Source organism: Centroberyx affinis, unplaced genomic scaffold (genome assembly GCF_046629955.1).
Source record: "Centroberyx affinis isolate AG114_WGS23_722 - 3 ecotype Tasmania unplaced genomic scaffold, CSIRO-AGI_Caff_v1 ptg001258l_1, whole genome shotgun sequence".
NCBI lineage: Eukaryota > Metazoa > Chordata > Actinopteri > Beryciformes > Berycidae > Centroberyx > Centroberyx affinis.
Genome location: NW_027279769.1, coordinates 264,688 through 277,201, shown reverse-complemented (window position 1 = coordinate 277,201; position 12,514 = coordinate 264,688). Strand labels below are relative to the sequence as shown.

General features: G+C 46.9%; 1 protein-coding gene across 1 annotated transcript in view; it reads right to left on the bottom strand.

Annotated features, from left to right (window-relative positions):
• LOC139648789 (plexin-A2-like) overlaps positions 1 to 12,514 on the bottom strand; it is a 122,042-nt gene that overhangs the window by 63,333 nt on the left and 46,195 nt on the right. The window contains exon 3 of the mRNA XM_071525027.1: positions 11,343 to 11,477. Coding sequence (XP_071381128.1) covers positions 11,343 to 11,477 — 135 coding nt within the window. The remainder of the gene's footprint in view (positions 1 to 11,342; positions 11,478 to 12,514) is intronic.

Sequence of the window (12,514 nt, the reverse complement as noted above, 5' to 3'; positions counted from 1 at the left end):
AGAAATGGGGAGAAGGGAAGAGAGAGGGGGGAAAGAAGTCTGGTAAAATGGGAGACTGTGTTGTTGTCACAGCCCCTGGAAATAGAGAGGGAGAGGGAGAGGGAGAGTGAGAGAGAGAGAGAGAGAGAGAGAGAGAGAGAGAGAGAGAGAGAGAGGGGAGGATGGAGCCGTGTGTTCTTCCGTTGGGAAGAAGAAAGGATTGAGCTGCTACCACCGCTGGGCAGCCCATTAAAACCAGTAGCTCTCCTGCTGTAGCCTGTTTACCAAGACTGGCCTACTGAAGAACAGACAAAGAGCATATTGCAGCCCTGGCAACTTGACCACATCACACACACACACACACACACACACACACACATCAGACCTCCTGTGGGCCTGCCAAACTGCAGCAAATGAACCAAGGGTCTGGTTAGAGCACACATGCCAACAAATGTATCCAGTGACAAATAAACATAGGTGCACATATGCACACACACACACACGCACACCCCTAGCAGGAAGCCAGTGGTGTAGTGAAGTGAGCTGTCAGCCCCTCTCAGACGGGAGAGAGATCAGTCTATTGAAACAGCCTGGAACCTCCACATAAACACCTTCATCGCCGTGCTGGGGACTGAGCCTGCTGCTCTCCACTGATGTGTGGGCCTGGCTTCAAAACCTAGTACGCTACACTTCAAGAAATGGAGACAGCACAGCTCAATTTGGTGATTGCACCCCAATCTCAGCGCTTGGGAGAACGACAGACGGCAGACACAGAGAGAGAGAGAGAGAGAGAGAGAGAGAGAGAGAGAGAGAGAGAGAAGGAGAGACTTGCAGACATGGCCTCCCCCAATTATAGACCAAATACTGCCACTCCATTCACTTTCCTCTTCGCCTGGCTCCTGACAAAACCTGTCGCGATTCCTTCAACCGGCTCTCACACTTCTCCCTGACACTCTCTAGGCTCTAATTAGGCTTGTAAATAATTATTGCAATTAAAGCCTACAATTAGGAGGAGTGAAGCACCGCCATTAGTTTCACAATAAATGTCATGAGCATTCTGCATAGGCGCAGGGAGGAAACAGACAAATGCTGTGCCATTATACAGTCAGACAGACAGACAGTGAGAGAGAGAGGGTGAGAGAGAGAGAGAGGGACAGAGAGAGAGAGAGAGAGAGGGAGAGAGAGAGAGAGAGAGAGAGAGAGAGAGAGAGGAAGACAGGGGCTATATGAAGGCAGTTGACACACTCCCAGCTCTTAATTATAGAGCTGATTATTCTGCCAGGAAGGCTCCTGGGCTGCTCCTTTGGCTCACCAGCACACTCACACAGGGACAAGTACACACACACACACACACACACACACAATGTACACAATAACGCTTGAATGTTGAATGCACACATACACACCTACATATACATTATACATAGACACAAGTGTCCACGTACACACACACACACACACAGAAAAAAGCACACACAGAGACATACGCATACTGCAGGAGAAATACAACTATGAGAGAAACTTGAAGTTATTCAAAATTCAGACAGCATATAGAAAAACACCACCAATAGAATATCAAGTGCAGACTGTGAAACAGGAGCTTAATCAGAGATAAGTATCGCTGTTTCTGGATAATTGGGGGCTTTAAACGAGTTCAAGGGCAGGTTTGCTACTCAAGGTGCTTGGAGTAGTGATTTTTTCCCTAAAAATGACCACATCCGCTTAGTCTGTTTACTTCTAAATTCTAAATACTTCTAATTAGCTGCATTTATAAAGAGCACTTATATAATGAATGATGCACTCGATGCACTTTTGGTACCTCACTCTCCTACCCTTCACCGTCCACCATGTATTTCTCCTGTGCAGATGCAGAGTGCATGTAGAAAAGTAGGATTCATACAATGCCTACATTTTTGGGAGGGAAAGTCAGCTGGCTAACGGCAAACTCTGGGTGATAGACTACAGGCAGCGGGAGACAGAGGTGTCAGAGAGTCTGAGGATCAGGTATCCTCTTCCTCATTATCCCATATTATGTCAGAGGGCCAGTGAGAGACTCCCGGGGGGGATGGGGGTTTGGGAGACAGCCATGAGGCTTAAGCAGGTATGCAGACATGTACAGACACACACACACAATCATACACACACACGCACACCTACACACACACACACACACACACACACACGCACACACACACACACACACGCGCAAACCCACCACAGGACCATTCAGTCATACTGGACTAGACACTACTGAGTCTATTTAGAGACCATCTCACCTGGAGCAGAGGTCAAACTACACTGCGCTTGTTTACTGACAGTAGCACAGTCTGCTAACCTTTAAAACTTCAATCAGAGTGCTGAATTCACAGCTAATGCATTATGTATTGACCTGTGCTGATATAGCAGGGGACTGGGGTGTGAAGGGGGGGTAGGAGGAAAGAGGGGTGGATGGATGAGGGGAAATGGAAGGAAATGGGGGGGGTGGGGGGCAGGCTAGAACCTGGGTGAGCAGGCTTCTATTAATTAACGGCTTGATGGGGGCTGACAGGACGTGCGCTGCTATCAAATAATGAGGTTAGGATTGGCCAATGGTTCCAGGGCACAAAACCTGATTAACACTAATCCTGGTTTAAGTCAATTAACAATGCCTGCTCAGGGACTCATGCAAATGAGGTGCCTTTGTTAGGCGAGCGAGTGCAGAGGGAGCAAACAGAGCTCGACATTCAGACATGTAAAACATTGCTAGGACACGGCAGAAAGGGGAAGGACACTCATATCGGTCATCAGTCAGAGGGAAATAGCCAACTAGTAGTGGTCAAGCAAATGGATGCTATAAAAACATGATCCGATGAGGGGGCGTCACAAGTTGGCCTGCTGGATGACCCCTATGGTTTGATGAACAGCCTCAGTCAACCCTTGAACTTCCCACAACCCCTGACCTCACAACACTGAGAGAGAGAGCAGATAAACATATACAGGGCCCATGCGTGAAGCCACACACACAGAGCATGTATGTCAACAAACACACACATCATCACGTCAGAGCCAGCAATAGCTAACTATGCTTCAAAATGACATAAAAAAGGTAATAAACGAGAAAACAATAAAATAAAAACAATATCCAAATTTGAATTTAGTTGAACTACCCCCAAGCTACTGCGAAATGTAGTTAAACTGCTAGTTCAATTACACGTACTGAAACTACTCCTCAACACTGCACACACACACACACACACACACACACACACACACACACACAAAGCTCCAGATTAGGGGAGCGAGACAAGTGGGACAGGGATGAAAGTGGTTTCTCCAGAATGAAAAGCTAAATGGCATCATCAATAACATTGGACGGGCGTATTGACAGGGGCATTTATCCTAATTTGTCCAGGTGTCAATATCAAGTGAAGCTGTCAGGGACACAGCGGAGGATCTAAGCACAAGATCCCAAGCTGAAGCTCCAGCACCCCCCTCCTAGCCCCAGAGCACCTGGGTAAGGAAGCCATCCCGCGATTGATTCCCTGGCCCTCACCCCTACGGCTGAAAAACTGACCACGTTGTCGCGCTCACATCCCAGATAAAGCGTGATGGACGATCTATCAAGGCCAGTGTCTGCTCTCTGACTGATAGCAGGGCCGGAGATGTTTGTCTGTTGGTGAGGTATGACGCAAACAGACAGATGCTAGTAATGCTAAGCCGTGGACAGCGCTCCCCTCTCATCAGGAAGGGGTGGGATGCAGATGTGTGGTGCGTACGTCGGCACATGGCGTGAACCATCAAGGTTTCCTCACGCATGACAGAGCGCCTTTGTCCAGGCCACTTCTTCCATAAAAATGCAGGCGTAAATTTCATGGTTGCCTGGCGTATATAGCAGGGCCATCTGCATTGTCAAATTTGCCATGTAGCGAAAACCTCATTTGACCTCAATCGAAGGCCCAAGTTAGCTGCGTGTTTCTTAACTCAAATCCACATGGCTCAAAACCCAACTGTGGATACAACTGGGGAATAAGGGAACGTTCAAAACTTGTAAAAGGAAAAAATATATCTTACACCCTATGGGAGACAGAAAGGCATTTCGTATTCAGAAGTAAGCGAAGAGAATATTCTGCATTCTGGTTTTTGAACCTCGGTTGTGTGAAAAATGAGATTGTGGGAAAAAGACTTCAGAGTGTGTGAAAAGACTGCGTGACTTTACAGAGCCTCTAACTGAATTCAACACATTCCACTGATTGCTCTTTCATCCTGAAAGCAGCCACTCGATTGTCCTCCGTGCTCTAATGGCAGGGAGTCGAGTTAACGGGACGCTTTGTCCAAGTGACACTGGTAGACAGTGATTGGTGAGAAACGCAGAGATGAGGGGTCAATGGTCAAACTCCTCGTCTTGTTCCCTCTCTGGCTTAACAGAGCTGCAAGCTAACAGGACTGGCCCGGGGTCAGAGCAGGGTCAACGGAGAGGCAGGGCAACGCTCGCTGAGGTTGTGGTAGCCGGAAAGCCCTTGGCTACTCAGCCTTGACGGCAAACTAACAAACACCGGAGGGGAAGGAGGGCCTCAGAGCAGCTAGACACAAAGCGCTAATCTTTTGTCCTTGTGCCATTCTGACTCTGTTTGCCCTGTTATTGTTGGCCATTCTCCTGGTGTGAACCTTGGCCTGACTTCCCCCCTCTCCACCTCTGTGCAGGTTATTGTTCCTCTTCTAGAAAGACAGTTTGGCAAGCATCTTCCGGCAAGCTCCGAAATAGATGGTTAAAGTAAGAGTAAGGCCTTTTTAAAGACTCAGATAAGGAAAAAAATAGAACACACAAACACACACGCGCACGCACATGCTAAAGTGCCTGAGTGAGCAGCCTGGCTATGAGCCAGTCCAATCTGCTCCTTGTCTAAGGTGTAAACAGTAAACCTGGGAAACAAAAGGCTCTCCAGGAACACCGCTGCTAGCCGCTTTTCTTATGTCTACCAATGAACTGAACCTGCTATAACACACCTACGGCGCACAGCGGCCAGCCTGGCTATAAGCCATCCGGCACTCCATGCCCATTAGCACATGGAATCAGTGAGTCGCGCGCACCGAAGTCCTGCATTATGATGAGCCAGTGGCATGTCAGCCAATCTAAGCCTGGACGAGGTGTGAATGAATCCCATTTCCCCCTGTCTCGATAACCACTGAACCCATTTCCTCCCAATCTCTCCACACCAGCCAAACAAAGGTTCAGAGGGATAAGGGGAAGGTGGGAGGAGAACAAGAAAACTCTGCGGGGAGGGTGGGGGAGCTTGGACCGAGTGGGGGTTGAGAAGGGGCCTCATCCAAAAAAAAAAAAAAAGTTCAAAAAAAAAAAAAAAAGAGGAAAGAATCCATGCATGGATTTCAAATTTCACAGCTGAGCACCTGGGAGAAATTGCCAGACTTGAAAAAAAGAGGTCTTCTTTTCTTTTCTGATGATCTGTGAGCTGTAATGTTGCCGTTCCATACATGGAGCTGGGTGAGGGAGGAAGGATGGCGTATGGGGATTGGAGATTGAGGGGGTTTAATGTTTGCTAAAGAGCCAAGAGTGTATTGGAGAGTGACAGCAGCACATGGCTGAACGCCTCTATAGGGGGAAGAGTGTGTGTCTGTCTATGAAAGACGAGTCTGTTTTACAAGCCAGCTCAGTATCCCTCAGTTGGTCATGCTAGCAAGAATGTCACACTTATCCTTATAAAGAGCTGGGAATTAGAGGGCTGCTATTTCACTGGGAAAACTATTAGGTCTGTTAAGGTCTATTATGTACTCTTGTGCCACGGCCATAAAACATTACAAAAACCATTAAGCTGCATTATAAAGTCAACACCTGGCTCTTTTCTTGAGACTAAATGATGACAGAGATTAAAAAAAAGTAAACGCCTTGCATTCATTCGCCACACAAATAAATTAGGTGGTTGTTTTTTTTTTTCTTTATAATTATGTGTTTTCAAAAAAGCCTTTTCGCACAGAACTAAGGCCACTCCACAGGTATCACTTCAAAACCCCCTCAGATGTGAAATCTTGATTGTTCCCCATGAATAATACATTATAGCCCGGGCTTTGGCGTACTGGCCACTGACCAAAGCAGCCGGCATAATGCAGTCACTGATTCTCAACGGTGTGTGATGAGTGCTCGCCCTACTGCTGAGAGCCAGCAGCCATAACAGCACAATGCACCACAAAGGGAATGAAAAGGCCTCATCAAAATGTTGATAATCCACCTCCAAAGACCCCATTCGATGGCGGAGCGGTTGTCGCAATTTATCCCACTCCGCTGCATTGTGCTGATAAACCGACAACAAAGACACTTGCGGCCTGGTGTGGGCCACAGTGTGAACCCCATTTCCCCAAAACCCATACAGTATACACACACAAACATATACACACACACACACCTGGTGGCTGTGTTAACAGAACTGAGACCAGAACCAACTGGTAAGGCCCTTTTCCGTTCTCAGGATAGGCATATCCTTCTCAGTGGTGAAAAAATGAGTGGTGAGAGAGAAAAAAAGGAGGAGTGGGGGAGGAATGAATGAGAGGGAGAGAGAGAGAGAGAGAGAGATAGACTCCAGCCGGTGGGGACGAGTCCAGGCCAAACACACATGCAGATCCAACACACTGAATTTGCATGAGCTGGCAACAGCACCAGTGGTTTAGCTCTGCTGCAGCGTGCCGTTCACACATGACCACTCTTTCTACCTGTTTGATTATAGCCTCGACTATTGTAGGCATGGGGTATCTGGCTGTATAGAGCATATTGATTATAGATTATAGGTTAAAGCCCCATGTGCTTTACCATGTGGAAACTAAGCAGACGTTACACCTTATGTGAGTGTGCGCGCTTTGTTATGGCAGTGCAAGATGTGGTATTCGGTTTGAAATCCACGGCTTTTGATACAATATTAAAAACGCAGCGAGGTGTTTCAGGAATGTAAGACATTTCAGGACATTTCACATGACGCAGAGAGAGAGAGAGGGAGAGAGAGAGAGAGAGAGAAAGACAGAGGAAGAGGAGAGGGGAAGAGGAGAGGGAAAGAGTCTAGGACGTGTCTAGGAGGCAGCTCAGCTGAATCTCCTAAAACAGCTCTGACCTTTTTCTCTCCATCGCTGCATTCGCCTCCGGCACTGCTACCCATCCAAGCACCCAAATCGCTGGATTATTGGTCTAAATATAGCAGCACGCTCGCACACAAGCGCACACACACATGCCACACACGACATGACTCAAACATGTGATCTGGCAGAAATCCACACAATGGATCTGCGCGATCACACAGGCTGCACAGGGACACTGAATACAAGGAAGACAAAGCTCTACGACAATCCTGTGATGATGCAACGAGCGCGTTTTCAAGGTTTTTCAAGTCAAGACAAAGCCAAATGAATTCGCACTGAGGCTGTAAGAGAGGCAGCATGCTGGATAGACACAGATGTCTGGAGATAAATCTCGAGATGAAAACCTGCTGCTGTGTATTTCAGGTCTGTCAGTAATGATACAGCACCCTACAGCAAGGCACGCACACACACACACACACACACATACACAGAGCGCTCCTGGAGAAGAGGAGTCAGTGAGCCAGGTCTTTTCATCAGTTCCAGTGCGCTGCCTCGCATTGGGCCAATCTCACCACATCATTAATATGGTGGATGCTATTGTCATTACATCTACAAAACAAAAGCACAGTTTAAGATGGCAGCACTATGGATCGAATATGAAACAGGGAGCTGCTCTGTGTGTTTTGGGGCGAGTGAGTGATGGTGTCTGGTGTGGGAGTGTGAGAGAGAGAGAGAGAGAAACATAAATGAGAGAGAGAGAGACAGAGAGAGAGAGAGAGCAGGAAGTCAGCTTTCTTTCTGTGAGACAGACACACTGCTGAAGGAGAACGTGGGGAATGTGTTGAATGTGTAAGAGTCCAACTGAAGAGGATCTATGCATATGCAGTAGGTGTAATCTATATATGTGAGAGAGAAAGAGGCTGGATGAAAAGCCTCTGAAAGCCTTATGGTGATGCCATTTGAATACTGAATGGGAGACCGGTGTTTGCATGCGTGTGTAATTATAGTTTTTTTTGTGCGAGTGTACATGTGATTGCGAGAGCCGGTGCAGAATGTCGGTACCTATGCAAATAAGAACTGAGGGAGCGCCATCGCATGGATGTGTGTGTGTGTGTGCGTGTGTGTGTGTGTGTGTCTATGTGGGTGCCCGTTTGTATGTTTGTGTTCACGAGCGTCCCGCACATCCCACGTTTCTCAGCCTTGCCACAACACACACAGATGGGTGTGATGGAGGGTTGGAGAGCTGCTGGAAACAGAGAGCTCAGATCCTAGAGTGTGGCCTCACTAAACAAACATTACTCTCTCTCTTTCTCTCTCTCTCTCCCTCTCTATCTCTCTCTCTCTCCCCTCTCATTCTATGTCACTGTCTCTCTTTTGCTCTTTCTCCGCCCTCCCTCTTTCCCACTGCGCCAAGCACAGAGGGCCTCATTGTTATTCGGAGTAGGAAACGCAACTGGAGCCAAATCTGCCCTGCTTTCTGTTTGATATCATCCCCTCTTTGTTCTTGCCGTCTCCTATCACCATGAGCTTGGCCTCCGACGGCATCAGCCAGAGACTAGGGAACAAGGGGAGCTAAGACGAGATAGATCTCATGATGTCCTGGATGTCTGACTCCAAGTCTCGCTCCAGGTTACACTTAGGCTAATGATGAGATAAAGGTCAAAAAGATGGTTCCCACTTAGTGCTAGCTGTAGGCTGTTGGTTTGAAGGTTAAATGATGCTGTTGTTGTTGCTGTTGTTGCAAGACAAGGGATAACACTACTGGAATCCATTGAAAAAAGCAGTCAATTTAGAAAAACCATGACTCAAGTAGATATTTTGACAATTTGGGGTGGCAATTTGAGATAAAAAGACAGAAGAAAATGAACCCAAAAAGCCACATCATGTTCTCTGTATATTCATCCGACTGAGTGGAAAGAGGTTATTGTAAAACAGAATGCACACAATATGATATACCTATTACCTTGGGCAGTTCCATCTAGATTTGTGAAAATGTATGAAGCACACAGCTGCTCAGCTGATAATGAACAGGATGCAGAGGCCAACATGACAGCAGAATTTCCAGGGGAAATGGGTTCGTTTTGTGCTTCAGAAATCCTCAGACCCTTATAAAATGTAGCTCATTTTGGTATAAAACCTCAAGAATACATTTCATGAGTCTACAAGGTTAGTCTGTCATTTCATGCCAATAGAGCAAGTCCAGGTTTTGGGTCGTGATGACACCACAGATCAGATTCTTCTCTGTATTACAGCTATGGGAGAGAGCTGTTGATGTGCAATGATTAAATATTGGTTTTATTGTCCACGATCATAGAAAAAGCAGATATGACTGTTGTTTTAGGGTGAATTGAATTGTAAGAATTTTGATTGACTGCACTGAATCCCAATTCAGTTACTCTGCCAATTGTGATGATCGAGCAGTACCCTTGAACATGCAGAGCAACAACTAAAAGGAGGTGTGAAACTGTTTGAGTAAGTGCATGTGTGTATGTGTGTGCGTGTGTGTGCGCGTGCATGTGTGTTGCATCCATCCTCCCCAGCCCCTGGAGAGCAAGACATAACAGTCTACAAGCTGAATACTAATATTATTCACCAACATCACATCTCATTCAGATGACTAGGAGTTATGAGCTCAACATCAAAAGCTTGTTTCATCTGCGGCCTAAGTATAAATAAAGGATTTGGTAAATATGGGAAACAGACTTTACGCTCAGTACAAACTCTTCTCCACTTGTAGAATGTATGTTGTGTCTTGCTACAGTGTCTTCATTGTCCTGTCAGCAACAGACAAGCACTGTACTTGTGCATGAATCTGGACTATTAGAGGATTATTCCAGGTTCTGGGTGGAAAAGCATCATGCTGACCAGTTAAAATAAACAAATAAAATAAAGTAAAACTATTTTGGTGCATAAACCAATGACAATCAAAGAGAGAAATTGTTTTGCACTCAACAAGAAAACAATATTCAGAATGACTTTATAATATTTTGGCAAGGTTACTTTTATCCTTTGTTTCAGTAATATTATTGTAGTATGCCTTGCTAAGTGTATGTTAGCAGTAATGTCAGTTGTTAAGTGGTAGTTGTGAGCTATTATTGGTCATTTGACTAAATATTTCATTGTAATGTCTTGTAATGGCAACACACTCACAGCTGGCAAGCATGTAACTAGCACGAAGCGACTGTAGTTTTCACTCATTTTCTATTTTTAATTCCTTTTTTTCGGTGTTGAATCCAAAATCATGCACGGCACAGTGAGATGCTTGAGTGACAGATGCTAAGGAAAAAAACAAAACAACAACAAAAAAAAGCAAACACAAAAATGCAGATTAAATCTGTTTGCTTCTCTCCTCTCCACTCCCGGCAGCTATGGCGGCTATTGTCTAAATGACTCCTTCCCACCTCATCCGCCCATGGCTGAGCCTAACCTGCGAGCCCTGGCCAGGCAGTTGTTGAGTGTGTTAAAAGCAGAGATAAGGAGCGAGGACGGCAATCTATCACCTCACGCTGACAGCCTAGCACGCCGTCTGTCTCTGGGGTTGCTGCGCTGCCATGCTCCCCTGCTGCTGCTCTCTCCTCTCCTCCACTCACTTCTCCTCTTTTCTATCCCACCCTCCTCTCCACCTCTCTCTCTGCCCCCCCCCCTACGCCACCCTTGTGTCCCCTTCTCCTCTCCCCTGGCCTCCTCAACTACCGCCTACTTAATATGTCAGCTGCATTGATGGCTATCGGCTGCTCCCCCACCCGCCCCTGCCATGCTGTGTCACTTCATTAGAAGTGCGAAAGGGTGACCTTGCACTCTGTCGCTCTCTTTTTTTTCCCCACTGTCTCTCTCTCTCCGCTCTCTCTCAGTCATACACTCCTCCAGCTGTCCCTCTTTCCCTCATCACTCTTTCTCCCGCTCTCATCCTCCGCCTCAGCCAGCCAGCCGGCAAGTGCCCTTCATCTCTCTCTGTCTCTCTCACTCTGTCTCTCTTTCTCTCTCTCATCCGTGCTTCGTCTTTTCCTTCTCTCTCTATTTCTTTCTTTCTCCCTGCCCTCATTGTTCTCCTTCATTATCAGATGCTGTCACAACGTCCCCCGCTGTGCCACCCAGGTTATTTATAGCTAACAGAGGGTGGTGGTGCTGGTGATGGTGAGAGGTGGGCCATCACGGGCCCCTGGTGGAGCACACACACAGACACACTCTTTTTCTCAATTTCAAACACACAGACACACACTCTCAAAACATGCACTTTCCTGCATCAGAGCTCTTGTATGAGTGTGTGTGTGTGTGTGCACGCATGTGTGTGTGTATCCAGCACCTACCTGTCTCTCAGACATGACGTAGAGGTAGTTGCGGTCCAGGGAGAAGGCCATGTCTCGGAGGACTGGGCTGCCGTCCTTGATGACCGATATCGTCTCATACTGGACGCCACCGTGAGGAGGCCCGTCCACACGTATCTGAGAAACACACACACACACACACACAAGCAGGTCAGTGACTGCTATTTATATCGTTACGACTGTAGCGATGGGAAAACAGACAAAGAATGATTGACAGGGAGGACAGGCGGGGGTCAAATAATATTTGCAAAGCATTCAATCATCAGCGTTAATCATTAGCTGCTTGGAGCTGTAAGACAAGTTGAAAATCACAGAAAAATGTGACAAATTGACTTTCAAAACCTTTCTTGTGATTGTGTTATATCTGTTTATCTTATATCTATCGCATTGTATTGTCCTATGTGATGAATCCCACCCATCTGGCATTCCATGTAGGTTAAAACAACTGCTAAGAATTATTTTGTTAATATTATTAGACCTGGGTCTTCTGAAACCTTAGCTCTATTTTCTTTTCCTCTCTCTCCTGAGGACTGACGTATACCCTGAGTGAAGCTTTGAACTTGAGGCCAAGACCACCTAACTAAAACAACAGTGGAAAACCATTCTAATGACTTATATGCCGTATGCGACCCTCCCTGACCCAGATGGCCCGATGACGGCCCTCTGCCTCTTCTTTATGCATCGGATCCCATCGGCCATATACATAACCAGGACAGTAAATCTTGCGGGGCGGCCCGGGTTTCCCGACGCAGGGGCGTGAGAGATGGCTCGGTGATGTCACATGTCACCGGGCCCTCCTCCACACATGAAAGCTGATGGCTCTATCATCTGTCCATCCCCTCCTCCCTCCCTCCACCCAGCCATTCATCTATCTATTCAGATGGTGACAGCACCAAAGAGCAGCCAGACTCTCTATAAAACATCACAGAGGGGAAAGTCAAGGTCATATGTCTGTCAAAAAATCTACTGGGAGGGTGGGCGGGTGTGTGAGCGAACGCACACATGTACAAGTGTAGGCCGATATGTGTGTTGTTGTGTGTGTGTGTGGGTGTGGGTGTGTGTCAAACTGCTGGATGGTCAAACAGAAGAAAGGTGACGTGAGTTCACACAAAGCCCCTCGAGCTTAGGCTTCAAAGCTGGAGGGTTAGCCGAGT